The sequence below is a fragment of the Monomorium pharaonis genome, chromosome 1, assembly GCF_013373865.1.
Source record: "Monomorium pharaonis isolate MP-MQ-018 chromosome 1, ASM1337386v2, whole genome shotgun sequence".
In the NCBI taxonomy this organism is placed as follows: Eukaryota; Metazoa; Arthropoda; class Insecta; order Hymenoptera; family Formicidae; genus Monomorium; species Monomorium pharaonis.
Window position 1 is genome coordinate 23,017,359 of NC_050467.1, and position 17,936 is coordinate 23,035,294.

The following is a 17,936-nucleotide window of genomic DNA, read 5'->3' on the forward strand; positions in this document are numbered from 1 at the left end:
TTTTTTTCATTAATCTTTTGCTAACTCGTCAGCTCTTTTTTATTTGTGTATTTAATAAATTATTACAAATTTTATTATTTAATTTATATTTTTATTGAAATTAATTTTATTATAATTTTAAAGACAATAAATTACATTAATAGTAAAAAATTAAATAACAAATAATAATAAATAATATGATTAATGATATCGATGATAGATATCAATTAATCTGCTTAACGTCCACGCTTGAGATGAGCGGGGGACGAGCGAGGGGAGGGCGAGCATAAATGCTTTCGTCGAGCATCAACGTGCCCGCGAACGCACGTTTTCGTGGCAGCCTTGGAGAAAAAGAGACGGATGTCTCTCTCTCTTTAATATCCGAGTAGTGGCAGACGCGGCGAGAACGGCCGAGCCGGCCCGAAAGCCGAGGCATGAACGCGGCCGACTCGGTGCTCCGGGAGCACCCGAGGTGCCCCGAGAGTACCCGAGGTGCTAGCGGACTAAATCTTGCACCACTGGTCGCCGCCGATCCCGAAAAACCACCCCTCGCCGCTACCGCCGGCGCCGTCGTCGTCGCCGTCGCCGCCGTCACTCGCGCGTAACTTCTCGCGGAGCGCGCAGCGCGTGAAGTTTACCGCTTAATTGTCGTGCGTTGTTGTTAGTGGCGGACGGGATCGAGTCGGCTCCCACTCGCTCGTGTCCCTCGAGACCGTGCGAGAGCGAGCCGCGCCAGAGGTTGAGAGATCTACGCACATCGCATATCCCCAAGTGATTTCCTCGCGACGAGACAGGTCTCCGCGGACATGCCCACGCTGATGCAACCGGTAAGTGTCTCATTCGCGCGCGAGGGGGTAGGGGGACCGGGGGGGACGCGAGGTCGCGGCGACCGATCGCCCTAGTTAACGCCGGCGAGGACTCGCCCTCGGAGATTGGATTCGAGATAGGTTCACGCGTGCACCTCGTGATTCCAGTTGGAATTCGTGGTCCGTTGGAAAGTACATTGACATATCGTACAGTCTCCGTAGAGACGAGAAAGTACGCTAACGTAGAGATGGCGGGAGGGAGGGGAGGAATTGTGTGCCAAAGTCACGACATTTTGGAAATTAAAAGCGAACAAGGAGGACTTCGGCGCCGCTATTTCTTCCGGGTGCTCTCAGTGCGCTCGAAATGCTCCGGCTTGCCAGCTCGCCGCGAAGGAATGTCCTGCGCCGCGCGCGAAACGTAAACAAACACGGCCGACTCGCCGGCGGTAGTCGTGACGATGTACTTAGTGTGAGCGAGGAATTTCTCAAAAATTCCTGCCCGTAAAGTTACGTATCCCGTGACGCGCCATCTGAGGCTCCTCTCCGCGGGGCGGAGATCTCGAGGGGATACGCGGCCGCGCGACGAGAATCCGGGTCGGTCGATCCGCGATCGCGGGGAAACCGCCGGCGGCGGACCTCGCCTTTGATGGGTAAACACGTGCCCCGTGTTACGCACCTTCGGCGGTCGCATTCCGCGAAATTCCGATCGCCGGGAACGAGGCGGATTATCCTCGAGCGCGTGAATCCTCCGAATCGTCCCGTGTCTCCTCCTGTACCGTTATCGTTGGGTATACTGGAAATAAAGGCCTCTCGAGTCCGATTTTGTAATAGCAAATATTAAGAAATATAATCTAAAAATAATTGTTCTGTCACTTTTTAGATAGCTAGGTCTGTAATCGTTTTTAATAATTATTTTACATGAATATAAATTCTATTCGACTTATATCGATTTATAATTAATAAAATTCGCTCCCTATATTTTATATCTCTCAATTACAAATTATCTCGTAGTGATCTCTCGTGAATTACGATCGCGAAGGACCCCAGACAGCAACAAGTCTTTATTGTTACTGGTATGTTGCTCGCGATATACATATCTTTTTTTTTTACTTCAACGTGATGTACTCGAAATCGAAGACAAATATCAGGCAAACTGTTAGCAGCAGCACAAGTCGTCGCACATTTGCGCGGCCTGGCTTGCTATTTTTGAGTCCCTGTTCACGCGGGACGGAGAAATATCCTGGATGAGTGGGATTCTCGCGATTCCGCGGGTGACGACGGCGCAGGGATTGCTCGAGTCCCTTAGAATTTTCGGCGTTGGAGAGCCGAAATTCCGAGAAAAGCTGCGGAATGTGTTTTCCGGCGCGCCCCCTTCCCCTTCACCACCTACCGTTCGCCATTTCTAAAGAATTTTTGCTTTTTTTTTCGCGAATTCCACAAACGCGCCGCACGCGCCGTCCTTCAGGAGGCGCTCTGTTTTCCCCATTCCGCATTCGCGCACCACGCAGTCCGGCGGCGTCACTCGCACGGTTCGTGTGCAGCGGAAAGCGATCTCGCGGAGGATCATTCGATTTTCGAGGTAAAGCGAGCCGACTTCTTCCCTCTTCTCCGTCGTTAACGATCTCGGGGGGGGGGGGGGAGGGAGTTTACTGTGAGAACGTCGTAGTAATATTCTGATATACGTGTATATTCGAGACGCACGAGTCCTCCGAGTCTGTTTATAAACTGTTAGACCTGCGTGTTGAATTGTTTGCTCATCTCGCGGGTAATCCGGATAATATCTGTTCTACTTGATTGAAAGTGGGAGCCCATCGAGAATTTATGGGGTAAACTGGTAGTTTTGGAGTTTCTGGTCGGGTCGGATCTGGAAAGGACGAGTAAAGGACTCTTTGGAAAGCTCGTGCTTTTACGGGAATTCCAGTGTTCGGCCGCGTGGAATTGCGCGCCTCCGCGGAAGGAAACGCGTTATCTCTTGAGAGAAATAATAGATTCGGTCTAATCGATCGATTTGCCCTCCTTAGGCCGAATCACGACGAAATTACTTACTCGGAGAAGTCAATTTTACGCGCATCGAATTTCCATTCACGTACTCTACTTGCGCAACATGTGTCGGTTTTACTACTTGAACATCAGGGAGAAATCCGCGATTTCTCTTTCCCAGAAACTTTAAAACAATCGGAGGCCCTCTCGAACTTTCTGGAACCTTTTTTTTATATTTTCTAATGTATACGGAAATATCCACTTTGAATCAAGTGAGAGAACGAAGATTTGTTTCTCTGAAATATCTACTTACAGCCATCTCGACTTGAATTTTCGGATTTATGATCGGCATGTTATTGATTAAAATATAATTAAAATAGATTATAGTGAAGTTGATTAAGCACTCGTTAATCAGTGATCCAAATTAAGTTAATTTTATAATAATCATTGGAATCATTTCATCTACGTTTGTCAGATATTAAACAAGGACAAATGACGCTCGCGAGTGATGCGAGTGTTAAGTAGAATGCGCCCTAAGTAGAGAGATGCCTGTATTATCTGACAAAATATGATTCAGAGTATTATTTGTATTATACAGTAACTGGTTAAAAAGTAATAATTTTTAACTTCAAGTAGTGACTTTATACAGTTTTTTAAAATACTCGAACTTTAACTTGTTAATTTTTTTTGTTGTGAAATTAAATATATACATATATGAGTAAAGTCAAATATTGTTTTTTATAAGGAAATGTATCTTTTCCTTTGCATAGATAAATTATTAACTCTGAATGAAAGTTTTATAATTTACTTATGTAAAAGAAAAAATTGTAAAAGAAAATAACCATTCAATATTTCTCAAAAATAATATTCCTTATTTCATATAAATTTGATTTACAAATATTACATTTATTTGATTAATTACTTATATGTAATTGTCTTGTTACTTAGAACGATTAAAAAAATAACGACATTTGATTTAAGTAATACAAAAGATACTTTTTAAAATTAACTTTTAATTTAACTTAATTTAATCTGAACTATTTGAATTTGGGTACTTGTTTACATAATTTTTAACGTCTCTAAAGGAATTTTATAAGCTTTTAATTTTAATTTTAGTTAAAAAAATTAATTTATTCAACTCTGATCATTTGGAACGGTGATTGTAAATCTATTGTTTTTGCAGTCTGACATCACACTGGTGAGCGACGAGAGCGACAAGACAGACGTCGAATTCATATCGATGCATCATCAGGAGCAACTGCATCATCAGGATGCTACGCAGAATCGGGAACGCAGCAAGCTATTGTTGCGTAAGCTAAACCAGACCCATGAGCGCGAATGCAGTAAGGAGCGCGAACAGGAGCGCGAGAGGCTGCACCAGTTGCAGTCGATCAACAATCTGCTGCTTGATCTACCACAGCCACCGTCGCCGTCGCATCTTCCGAATTTCTCGCAGGATACCTTCTCTTCCTCCCAATCAGACAAGAACATGAGTACCGATGGTAAGATGTATAGTGCGTGTTCCCCACATTTACTTAAATAAAAATTAATAAGAACTAATTTAACTTGTTAATAATGATTTTATTGTTAAAATTCTGATAATTTAAAGTTGCCAAGTTATAAATTTTGAAGATTCTCTCAGAAACTATGCTGAAAAAAAAGGCTAAATATTCAGTGGCAAATGTTATTTGTCATATTTTCTTCGATATTTATTAATTACAAACAATTTTGATTGTGATGATGGGGACAGAGGGAAATATATATTTCTGTGAAATGTGTCTTTTTCTTATTGATATTTCATTTTATTATTAAGAATAAAATTTTATTTCATCATTTAAATAAAGATTTATTTTAATGAAATAAATTTATATTTCATTCAAACAAAGTTAAGAATCATTTTCTCAGTGTAGAAATTATTTCCGAAAGAGTGTAACCCTCGCGTCTCAGATTTTTGTAGCTTCTTTAGTTTTGCGTAATTTGCTCGTTAAAAAATGATCGATTGTTTTGCGTTAGATTGTCTCGTGCTATTGTTTCCACGATTCTTCAAGCGATTAAAGTGATTAAGAGTGCCAATGTCTTTTTTTACAGGTGATAGTTCAATTTCAGATATGTTCGGTCTGGGCTTGCCCCGGGGTTCTCTGATGGGAAACCAATCGACGATTGGTTCTTCGAGTTATCGTAATTATCAATACGGTAGTTATGACCAAACGCAGGGATCTTCTTTACAACAACATGAGGTAAAGTTGTACACGCAAACCATTTATTTTTATTTTTGATAAAAGAGTTTAAGATTTATTAATGAAATTGCTAAAAGAAACAAGGAGTTATTTGTTGCGATAAATACATTTAAATGATACTTGAATTGGGAACGCAGCAAACTACACACGGTAAAGATATTTAACGCGGTTTTTGTTACAATTGGATAATAGTATTAGAGTAGGTGGATCAGTAGGTGTCAATACGACTGGCGCATTGCGATAAGGCTCATTATCGTTGATATGTAAAGCAGCATGGTCTGAAAAGTCCGCGATTCTAAGCCGAGATGATGATGTAATTCTATGTAACTGACAAATGATAATTATATTGGCAAAAATAAATTGTAACTTATTGATTAATTATAGAGTGCTACTTAAATTCTTCTCGTTTATACTACGCTGAATAAAAATATACTTTATATAATCATTAAGATTTGTTTAGATTTTTTATTGATTAAAGTAACTGATCTCTAACACTATTTTAATAACAATTATACTAAACTTGAATTAGCATCTGAGTGAAAGTATACCCATAGTAACATTTTAAGATTAATAAACAAAAAGAACTTAAATTTCGAAATTTTCTTTACTGATTATAAATAAAAATATCAAATCAAAATTTTTTTATATGAGAAAGAAAAAATATATATGCTGATTTAATTTTTCAATATTTTGTTATTTTATATATTGCATTTTACTTCGTATTAACGTCCCGCGAAAATTATTCTGCTACTCAACATTATTATTAATCGCGACTGCTTCTCACTATGAAATAAGAATACATCTGACTCGACAACGACTTGATAAAAAACTACGGTGATAATATTGGTGAATTGCAAATTTTACATAGTAGAAATGGCGATAAAGATGATAAACGCAGCATAAAGCATATTGCTAGAGGCATTTATTCGTCGGTGCAATAACCCGAACAATGAACATTTCCATTGGAATAACTCCAACTACCTTATCTCATCCTTTTCTTCTGATTTTTGCGTCGTTAGTTCTAACTGTCGATACTCGTATTATACTGCATTATGCATTATATTTCTTTCCTTCCAGTGATTTATTTTGTACCAAATCTGTAACTAATTTTTTTAGTAAGAATTTTACTTGTTACATTTGTTTTTTGGTTACTACATCAAATATTTAAATGTCGAAGAACAAAATTTGGTTTTCATTCATAACAGTTATTTAGTAAAGAATTCAACTCAAGTGGAATGACCTAAATAAAATGTATGGTGCGCTAAGACAATTTCGGCGGTTGAGAATCCACTGTTGCGAGCCAAACGGCTCTATTAGAACGCATGTCGTCTTGTCTTCCTTTAATCCGAGCCGACGCAAAGTTGTCTGCCATTTCAAAAGATCTCACTCTCTTCTCGCACTCTCGCACTCTGTAGCGTAATATTGCGTTTCAATTTGGACGTGTTCCAAGTACCTACTCTGAAACAACATGTGTGCGGAGAACATTCCTCATCTCTTCTTGCTGTCTCTTCGAAACGCAAAGACCAGCATGCTGCTCAATCAGAATACGAAATCTCGAAACTTAATGAGCCCGATTCAATTCTCTACGTCACTCTTGTCGCCGTTTGTTATTACAAATTAGCGCATATTAATCGTTACATTTTCGTGGCGCGTTCGAAATTTCTGAATATACTGAGCCAATATTGATTTTTCAACCTGCGTTAGTCGCGAGAGAAGTACGATTTATTTTACGATAAATATAAGATGAATAAAAAGTTTTGTGAATAACGAGTCTACATCCTGTCGCAACTTGACGTATAATTAATGTACTGTGCGCAGTATCATCGCAATCACGGCTTCTGCTCAAGTACCTCAGGCCTGGATATTCCGAGCTCACCGAATTCAATGACCACTCCCGGCAGCCCGAGCACACCTAGCAGCTTCACCTCGGATCCTTACAGCTACTCGTCCACTGCCAGTAACAGTACAAACACACCGTCCTCACCAACTAGTCGACCATCCTTTCAATATCCGGGTTCTTCATCATCGCCCACCGATTCGTCATACTTTGGCCGTCCTATACGAGGCTGTTCTACACCATACAGGTAATTAGAAAATCGAACAGCTAAGGATAAAACATCACAAAAACAATATCAAGTCTAACAAAGTAATATTTATAAAATAACAATTATTAAAATATCTAAAAATTAATAGTGTGTGAATTTTAATATATTAAATTAAAATTAAAATATTTGCTACTTCTACAAATGCGTCTTATTAGATCTTTATTCTATTCTATTAGCTATATATATAAAACTATATACATATGTTATTGAATTAATTATGTAAAAATATTACTAAACTTTGATGAATTATCGACTTCCTAAATTTATGTATCCCACAAATGGTAATTTAGTGGCATTAGTGATTGTGGCAGCCCAACATTGGAATTCTCACATTTTTTGGGATGTAACGGCTCGCGTTCCAACTCACCAGCAGACTCGGAAACAAGTGGTATTGGTAGCGCGGATGGTTCTTTATCTGATATAATAATGGTAAGAGTGTTTTTCTCACAAGAATATTTCGTTGTGTTCCCTAAGTATAATTGTCGAAAACACTCGTTTGCAGAATTGTTTGTCGCTGAATTCCTCGTCGAATTCTTGCTTCCCGCCGTCCCTGGATTCTATTATATCGAAGACAAACGCGTGTCCGAGCAATAGAACGGCGTTTGAGCGTATGGCTGTAAAAAAATACTTGTCGTCATTACAACAGAACTCAACAGGCTCGCATTATTATCAGCATCATCACGGACTCGGGCAAAATCGCAGCAATTTTCTTAATTCTCTCTTGAATCATGAGAAAAATTGTTGCACCGGTCTTGGAAACGCCGCGCGCAGATTGCCCCAGCCAGTGTCGCTTGATCGGGTAGCGAGATCCCACCGAAATGCCGCTGGTGCGTAGAGAATATTACCTTTATCTCATTATTATCATTACTTATGACTGCACAGTATATTAAATTAGCCAAATGATTTATAAGATTGCTACAAATTGTACTTATACTTTTACATATCAAAGACATTTTGATGAATTTGAAGAAATTTTTTTCAATAGCAATATCAATCTTTAAATTTTGAACTATGAACTTTCTATAAATAAAACTTTAAGAGTATTAAACCTTTGAGAATTTTGCTTTGCACAAAATTTCACGTTATTTTCACAAAAACATTGATCAATATATTAAAATAATAATTTAGATTGGAATATATTGATTTGTTTATTTTAGCACATTGTTATCCAACATGTACATGGAGCGGTTTTTTGCCTCAAAGTATTGAGGAGCCAGTTGCTTACTCTCCCAAAGTTTTTCTGGGAGGAGTACCATGGGATGTTACAGAAGCTATCTTAATTTCTACATTTAAACAATTTGGGCCGGTTCGCGTGGAATGGCCCGCAAAAGCGCCATCCGCTCAGCCAAAAGGATATGCTTATATTATATTTGAATCAGAGAAACAGGTGTGCATTAATTAACATCCGTATATTAAGTATTGTGATTTGACAAATGATATTTATTATAGAACGTACAGTAATCTTAATTAATAAGAAGACTATTTAAATTATTTCTAGGTCAGGGCAATGCTGTCTTGCTGCACCCACGATATTACTAATGGAAAGAGATGGTATTATAAAATTATATCAAAGCGATCAAAGCCGAAGGATGTACGTTGTAAATTTGTAACATTGTTTATACATTTGTTGAGATATTATTAAGACTAAAGTTTTGCAATTGTATTTTATTATTTCAGGTACAAGTGATTCCATGGATTCTCGAGAATAGCAACTACATCAAATCTTCATCGCAAAGACTCGATGCACACAAAACGGTATTTGTTGGCGCGCTACACGGAATGCTAACGGCCGCAGGATTGGCGAAAGTCATGGATGATCTTTTCCATGGAGTTATTTATGCAGGTAATTATTCATTTCACCATCATTGAATATTTTACTTCAAATCTTATATTTTGTTTTGTATTTTTTATAAATAAATAAATTCCTTTCCTGCACACATTTGAAAAAATTAATAAAAATGATGTATTATCTTAGGTATTGACACGGATAAGTATAAATATCCAATAGGATCCGGCCGTGTTACATTCAGTACAAAACAATCGTACTTCAAAGCGATCACCGCTTCATTTATAGAAATTAAGACTGACAAATTTACAAAAAAGGTATGTTGGATAAACAATTTGTTTCATTATATAAAATGCTTGGCTTAATACAAAGCTTATATGTCTTTGTATTGAAGGTACAAGTGGACCCGTACATCGAAGAATCGATATGTTCCGTATGCGTTGTACAACAAGGACATTATTTCTGCCGCGATGTGGTATGAAAACAATTTAATTTCTATTAGTTTTGTTTTATGCAAAATTTTAATTTCTCTCTTTTTTACAAGTGATTTTGTCTTCAGGATATCCTTTGCCTAATCTATAATAGAAATTTTTTTAAATACATATATTAAATTATAAATGTATTTGTTTTCAGGCATGCTTCCGATATTTCTGTCGCAGCTGCTGGCAGTGGCAACACTCCGTGGACTCGATGTCACATCACACACCTCTGACGCGGAACTCGAAGACGAATCAAGTGATAGGATTGAGTCCAAATTTCGGAATGAACAACTGTTCTCGTATTATGTCAAATGCGACGATAATCTAAAGGAGGCGACATATGGAAAGATCTTGTACGCGTGGCTGGTAAAATTGCTTTTTATTCCCACGCCTGTCGTCTTCCTCTCCTGTTTTTTGTTCCTTTTTGACTATACCGGTTAAACCGACGTTGCGCCGCCTGATCTAGGAATAAACATCAGGTAACAGGGTGCAGACTTTGTTTTTATCGCGTAGCCGCGGACAGCTTAGGACTAGTCCGACGATACGGGGACACGCCGATTCACACCGCCGATTGAGCTTGCGAACGCGCAACGATTGGTTCATTATCGTTACCGTGCGAAAGGACAAGATAACAATATTGAAAAATCGTGTTTGTTCCAAAAAAGTTCCTATTGCGAACGCAGTTTTCACTACGTTCGAGAAAAAACGATATATTTTTATTTAGTATGTTCACTTAGAGAGACAGGTTCTCTTATCGATTTTTTTTTATTGCTAAATAATACTACTATCGTGCCAAAACAGTAGATACTAGATTATGGCCGTGATCTTGCATTAGGAATACGCACATATACACATATGTGTATACATAATTTTTTTCATTAAAAGTCGTGAGAATAATGTGGCTTTCACAATGACAATAATTTTTTATGCGAGACGATAGGGCTCCGTAGGCAAGTTTGAGCTGGGCTCAGTGAGAAAACGATACACGTAATTCTCAGGAAACCTATGATAGCATTATCATCATGCGCTTATCGTGTTTAAAAGTATTACGCTTAATTATGTATTGTTACAATAATGCGAAGAGATTATTCTGAAGTAGTGAGATAATAATTATGCGATAATTATTTGTCATTATTACATTAAACGCGTGATCCGATATAGCAATGTGATATAACGGGAGACTTACCAGATATACCGTATAACTCGCTAATTGTTCTTCCATTATATGATACTTTGTCAATGACGTTAAATATTGTTAATTTTACGTTAGATTACAATGTATCTCTATACTCGTTTGCGATATAACGTAAGTGCGTTATTGATCGCAATCGACTGGATTTTTTTGTATTAGTCGAAGCGAGCGGCTGTCACATGTATTTCGCTCACATGGACTGTTTAACGGTTGACGAAATGGAGAAAGTACATGGTCTACGATTCTGGCGCGGATTGTAGGGGAATTGAGTCGTTTTTATTTTTTTTCCTTTTTTTCTTACTATGTACAATTGTGTTGCACCTCTTCTTTGAATAAGGTTCAATCATTCACGCTCGCGTTTCTCCCGTTTTGATACAATTTTGTTGAATTAAAAAACAAGATTTTTGCAGATATCTGATACATGTTTTTATTTTTTATTTACCATTCCATTTTCGTATTTATTGATGGCTCTCTTTTAGCCTTATCGGTGATAAATACTACTGAAACAATATCAAATGTGCGTTCTTAAAATTTAATATATTATTTCCTTATATTCATGTCTTTTACAAACTATAATTTTAATCGATTACGCTAATGAAAAATGATTTAATTATAATCGATTTAAAAAGGATTCAAAAAATAATTTAAATATGTCATCTTTAATTTTTTTATATTAATATCAAAACTAACAAAACTATTGCGAAGCCGACAATTTTAGCAATCTTCTTTTTAGCCACATTTCACGTTCTTATGCATTAATTTGATTTTACGTTAAAACTTGTTTTAGTTATTTTGTTTTATTTTTACTATTATGCATGCACGCGCATGTTTTTATTTTAGCGGTGATTGATAATAACATTAAGTTGTTGAGACAAAGTAATGATAGAAATGAAGATGATATATTCAGTCTGCAACAAAGTGCACTACACATTGCTAAAGAAAAATGTAAAACTATTCGCTCGAGTGATAATAAATTTACATATAATTAAGGCTAAAGTCCACTTGATGCTACAAATGCTTCGAAGCATTTTTGATTGATCAGTTCGTAAAATTCTTTGTTTTAATTGATTAATTAAAATGCTTCGAAGTTTTGACCACAGTCTAGATGTGAAGTTAATATTCTCTGAGAAATATTTATGGACGATTTATTGTATATCTTGTTAAATATATATCACACTGTACATGATAAATAATGATAACGTGGTTGCTACATATATAAGCATTATTAAAGAAAAAATGCTTTAAAACTCGATACAATATATAAGTATATTCTATCAAAGGCACTACATTTAGTGTCAAAGTTATTTAATATAAATTATTGTACTCCAAACAGCAGTATTATAGATTTCAATTTCGATAGGATTTTATCGGAGAGAAATTTTAATTATATGCAGCATGCTATTTGAAAAGATTTTAATAAGTCGTGCCTTTTAAATGTAATTCTCGTAGATTTGTTTACTTGGCTGATATCAATTATTTTTTAAACTATGTATAACAACTTACAATATGTGCAATGTTAAGCTTTTAACAAAATTGAGCTGAAAAATTGCACTCCATTGATCGGACTAGAATATATATAAGTCGGAATTCATAATCGAGTCTTACACTTAAAATCGTTTTACTATCTTAAAGTGTCATCAACCAATCGGTATTAACTCTAGAGTCGTATTAGCATCTTAAGACATTATTTAAGACGATCTTGAAATAAGACTTATGAATCGGTCATAATTTATTTAATTAAATACTCTTGTTGAAGAGATATAAAATAAGCTAAATAGAAGGTGAAGAAAGCCGATTAATATTGATGTAACTAAAATTAGATTAATTGTAAAGCGATGGTGTGATAAATCGCAGCGTGGATAAGTCCAAAAAGTGCTTCAGTTTAAGTTCAGATGAGAAGTGCCTCTCCTATCTTTTAGCTTTTATTAATAATGTAAAAAAAATAATATTAACAGTACACACACACACATATATGTATAATGGTTGTGTACATTACACATAAAATAACAAGTTTTATGACATTGTATCATATATAAGCCATATATAAACAAATAATAATGCTAAAACAGTTACTTAAAGCTTCATCTAAATATATAAAATATCTATATTCAATTTAAACTTCATAATTCACATTTAACTCTAGATATTTCGATCGTAATATTATCGCATATACGATGTTTATGAAAAAATCTAAATTTAAATTAATTTAAAATTAATTATTGAGTATTTTAAGAGTTAATGATAAAGAACTTTTTCCTATAAGATAACTTGGTCATTGTCATATTTACTGTGAGTTGTGCGCTGTCTCACAGTGTTGTTTAATAAAAATCTTATTAATAACAAGGTATTAAGAAAAGTTTTAATAATTAAAATGTTTTAAAATGGTTTATTTATACAAACAATTGTTAACAAAAATAGAATAATGTATTTATTATTAGACAAGTACGATAACAACGATAAAATTCTTTTTTTATTACCCCCAAATTCCTGTTATGTATACATTATAGAACTAATAAAACTTTTTTTACAGATGTATGTAATATTCTAACTTAATCAACAATTGTGAATGGAAAAATCAAAACATTCTTTTTATTTTAGGACACAAAATTAATATTGTAAAAGTGTGAAGCATTGTTCAATTTGTGCAATAAATTAATTTAAACCTTGATTATCTTAAAAAATCAGAAAAATATACTTCAATGTACTCTTGATGTAATATTTAATGATACTTAATAATACTTTTTAGTTAATATTGGCTGGACTATATATTTACGTATCAATATACATACAATGTGATTTTTTATAATATATACAACACATTTACCAACATTTTTAAACATTTTAACCCTCCTCAATGATTATTTGAAATATTTTCAGTTTTCTATTTTTGACGGCTAAGAGCTTGATAAAGTCCTATTAACGACGATATTGTACCAAGGGCTCCAACTTGCCATGTTTTAAAACGGCCTCCCCAAAGTACTCCTGGAGGCAAATAGCTAATCGCATAGGAAATATCCAGTATAGTACGTGTACACGTCAATAGCACATTTCGCCGCTGCTTGTTAAGATCTTTTAACATTCTATATTTGATGAAAAAAAATAAACATGTTGGATTTGTTCTCACTTGCTCTATTTTTCAATATTTAAAACTATGAAATATGATAATATGGTGTACTTACTGCGTACTAGAATTATTTCTTTTTAATCCTCTTTTATATTTTTGAAGCTTTTGTAATAGTCTCAATGATCTGAAACAATTAATAGTTAAATAATAATTATTAATAATTGAATGTTTTACATTTTAATTTTTAAATGTGTTTGCAATAGAATGTTAATAATTATTACATGTAGGATGTTTTAACATATAAATAATATCTATTCTGTAATAATTGCAAAAAATATTTAAAAGTTACAAAACATTTTTGCTTACTTCAGTAGGGACAGGTGTAAGGAAACTATCCAAAACCAAGTTGTAGCAAGATCCCACTTTTCATTATTAATTGATATTATATTACGCTGACCAGCCCAAGCAATGGTCTCTATAGGAGAATAAACAATGTCTACTACATTTTGTATCACTTGGCTCCATCTAATCAACCAGTCAGGTTCCTATTATTAGATTACATATGAAATTTAAATGGCTCTAAAAAAATACATTACTATTACATAGTATTCAGATGGCTAGAAGCTACATTATAATATTCCACTTTAATTTTTGACCGTACAATTAATTTGTGTTAGATTAGATAGAAGTACCTGTTTGCCCCATCCATATGTTATTACGTAGTGAAGCGTTGGAAGATCATCCAGCAAGCGCAACATCACTCTGCACTCGCTCATCTGGCTTCCAAAGGTCTTGAGTTTCTTCTCGGTACTCTTGGATGAAGTACATACAGTAAGTAATTTTGCTGTATAAGACAAGGTTCTCAACATCTTGTCCCTGCCGGAATACGTTTCCAAATAGTTGCTCATGAGCGAAAAATCCATTTTTGTTTTTTTTTTTTACTTTTTTACAAATTAAGAAAAGTCGAAATTCTCAACAATTTGCAGAATCTTCGCTATCAGCTATTCACCTTTCTGTAACAGAAGTTGTAAAATATATGCTATATTTAATTTGTTACATAACAAGAGATATGAATAAAACAAATTGTATTTTTCTTTTATTTATTTAAGAATTAGAAGTAGAGATATTAAAATATTCCAATATAAATACACTTAAGTAAAAGATAATAAATAAGATTACAATAGACCATCTTTTTAAGGTATAGTTTTCAATAAAAACAAAATCAGTTGAGACACCAATTGTTACAAGGTGTATAAAGTAACAAGTATCACAAAGTTACAGGTGTCAAAAAGAACTATTTATATTTTTGCATTCTCTTTTAACATTCTTATAAGAACACTGCCCCTTGCAATTCTCTTACGTTTTATTTTTTGTAAGAGGAACAATTTTACGTACCTGTTGGCGTCTTCTCTTACTGTAATCTAATCCTGACGAAATGTGCGCAGTCACGGGCTGTTGAAATGGACTGTTAACTACAACAATATGTTTTATTACGACATATGTTAAAGAGCATGCCGTTCGTCTTGCGTCTCGCTCGTTCTGTCACAAGAGAGAAAATCTCGGCCGTTTGCATAGAACCGACATCATCATCGGCCAGCATTCGAGCTTGCCATGAACCGGTTGTCTCGCGCACACAAACGCATTGGTTAACGTCGAATGGAAGATAATTTTTATCTATATGTTTAAAAGACAATTCCAAAGTCGACATGCCTCGCGATTCGCGATTAAGGTTAGTCGAATTCCCCCATTTTCAACCAGCTGAGTCGCTGGTCTGGTATGCCATCTAGGTTGCGTTCGGAAACGTCACCCGAGTGCTTTGATGGGAGTCCATCAAAAAGAATATATCAAACTATTATAACTTGTAAATCTTATGAAAAAAACTGTACTTATATATTTTTGAACGATTTTTAAACAAAGTATACATATAATAATTCACTTACCTCTTTGTTTTATTCCATTTTTAATTTCTAAAAATTATTCTAGCGAAATTATATAATTTTGTTCTCTCGTAAACGATTCAAGAGCAATATAAATTTTAATGGAAACTTAAAATATTTATTAAAATAGGAAAACCTGTGCACTCACGATTTCAGCGAGTGTCGAGCAATTTAACATAATATGATATTTGTTATCGAAAAAGTAAGAGAATAAAGAAAATATATACGTAAACATAAATAAAGCGCCATTATTATTTTTAACAAACTCATTTATTAAAGTACTAAAAAGGGTGGAAACGAACAAAATCGAAAAGTTGCACATATAAATATCAAGTAGTAAGAGTAGAAGAATAATATATTACGAACTATATGTATATCGCGCGCGGGGATGCGGCAGGGATGGGCAAAGGAGACGAGGGTGGCGATCGTGCCTTTCGGCTCGCTGATTCTACATATGAAACGTCGTAAAATATATATACATGTATACCTCGTTTCTCCGTGGTTTTTCTTTCCATTTTTTTTTTTGCGGGGGCATTTCGAGGAATCGGGGATCTCGAGGAGGTGAGAGCTCGAGCGGTTCGGAGCAACGATCATTAGGATCGGAACTGAACTGCCGCGAACGAAGTAAAAGACGACTTTGCAATTCGTACAGGTCGTCCATGCGAATTTCCGGAGTTTATTCCGCATTCCCTGCTCCGAACCCCTCGCCTGGTTTTGTACCTCTCGACTTGGTACACGCGCGAGAACTCTCGCCGGAGACTGGAACTCTCGCGTTCGGGATCGGGCGAAAGCAACAGGAACACCGTATTTCCATGAAAGAATTGATCTATTTTATAGCATTTCATTTCGAGAAAAGAAAAGAAAAGGTGACCCTTATAATTATAACAAACACGTCGTCAAATACGAAGTACTTAGATCTTTTTTTTTTCACACATCCTCGCCTTTTCGGCGGCGCGGCGCGGTATCTGCCAGCGGAGGGCCGTGAAATTATTGAAATTCCCTCCGCCTCTCTACCGTCTCCCTTCGCCCCTCTTCTTTTGCTTTATCGTTTTGAACATCATTTAGTCGGTTTTCCTTCTTTTTTTTTGTTACACTTCCCCAATACTCTTATAACCCTTCTCCCTTTTCGGTCGGTTCTTTTCGCTCTCTTTTCTTTCCCCCTTTATTCCTCCCTCTCTATCTCCCGCTCTTTCTTATGATATATATATATATTTATGTATATTTATATTTATGTAAATATACATACATATATACATGCCTTTAGCGGGTTTGTCATGAAGAAATTTCGTCGCGCGTTTATCATTTAATACAAAACATAAAAATCATCATCGTCGTCGTCGTTATCGTCGTCGTCGTTGTCGCGTCGTATATTTCAGAGAAAAAGTAACGTTACGTCGCTTTTTTTACGTCACAAGAGATCTTAACAGATTCTTCTCCCCCGTGAAACACAGCATGGACAAATATAACAGACAAACCGACAGACAGACAGACAAGGAGACAGATTAAGACAAGATTACACAGACAAACGGTGGACTACATTGTCGACAGTCGTGGCTTCTTCTTTTCTCTTCTTTCTCTCTTTCTCATGTTTTCTCTACTTTCGCAAAATTTTGCTCACGTACGCCCTATAAGCTCTCCCACGTACTTCTATTTTGCATTTCTCAGTCACATCTTTCTCTCTCTCTCTCTCTCTTTCTTTCTTCACATTCTCTCATTTTTCTATACTTTCATTCGCGAAATATGCATTATATGTTCGCTCACGTAATAAGCGCACTCGCACCGAAATTTCTCTCTTTTCTCCTTTTTTTTTCTTTCCCCTATGTTTCTTTTCGTCGTCTATGTAGCTCCTTTTCTCCGCTTTGAACACTTTTTGGGGGAGGTGGGTGTCAGACTCTGCCATTTTTTTCTCTTTCCGCTAACGATTATTATACAAAATAATTAGAAAAATGTACAAAAATTCATAAAAATAGTAATAGTTATACACAGTACAAGTTACTTTTGGGTAATTATAATAATGTGTACGTGTGTGTTCGCGTGTGTGAGTGTACGTGTTGCAAGTGTGATCGAGAAACGAGCATGAAAGTACGATCCTACTGATAAATCGTTCCAACGAGACGAGTCGGAACGCGTCGTCGCCGCGAACGGTTTCCCGATAAGGAGAGGAAGCATCTCCCCTTCTCCCCGCGGGAAACCGCATCCCGACGGGATATCGCGCGCGCTAATAATTAATAAATATCAAACGTCGTTGCCTACGTGCGTGCGTGCGCGTGCGGGACGTCCCGTTATCGCCGACGAACGTTCGGTTAACGAAAATGGCCTCTCACCCTCTAACAGTGAAAATAATCAGCGTGATAGTATGTTGACGCAGCGT

At 36.0% G+C, this 17,936-nt stretch overlaps 2 protein-coding genes across 4 annotated transcripts; one reads left to right on the forward strand and one right to left on the reverse strand.

The window, feature by feature from the left end:
• The first annotated feature begins 603 nt into the window (after positions 1–603).
• Positions 604–10,977, forward strand: LOC105830579 (cytoplasmic polyadenylation element-binding protein 1). Of its 3 annotated transcripts, none has more exons than XM_012669972.3 (12): positions 604–806; positions 3,949–4,267; positions 4,854–5,002; positions 6,821–7,086; positions 7,407–7,536; positions 7,610–7,934; positions 8,265–8,494; positions 8,606–8,698; positions 8,785–8,950; positions 9,083–9,210; positions 9,288–9,368; positions 9,527–10,977. In XM_012669972.3, exons 1-12 carry the CDS (start codon positions 786–788, stop codon positions 9,698–9,700), a joined length of 2,082 nt encoding a protein of 693 aa, XP_012525426.1. In that variant the 5' UTR covers positions 604–785; the 3' UTR covers positions 9,701–10,977. The 3 variants fall into 3 exon arrangements, with proteins under 3 accessions (XP_012525426.1, XP_012525425.1, XP_036140987.1); XM_012669971.3 differs by having other exon boundaries at positions 605–806; positions 7,398–7,536; XM_036285094.1 differs by lacking the exons at positions 9,288–9,368; positions 9,527–10,977 and having other exon boundaries at positions 607–806; positions 7,398–7,536; positions 9,083–9,281.
• A 466-nt stretch (positions 10,978–11,443) lies between these two features.
• LOC105830578 (peroxisomal membrane protein 11C) lies at positions 11,444–15,541 on the reverse strand. Its single transcript, XM_012669970.3, has 5 exons — positions 15,024–15,541; positions 14,321–14,641; positions 13,995–14,173; positions 13,744–13,812; positions 11,444–13,644 (listed from the first exon to the last, which is right to left on the reverse strand). The coding sequence occupies exons 2-5, from the start codon at positions 14,549–14,551 to the stop codon at positions 13,446–13,448; spliced, it is 678 nt and encodes a 225-aa protein (XP_012525424.1). The 5' UTR covers positions 14,552–14,641; positions 15,024–15,541; the 3' UTR covers positions 11,444–13,445.
• Positions 15,542–17,936: the final 2,395 nt, after the last annotated feature.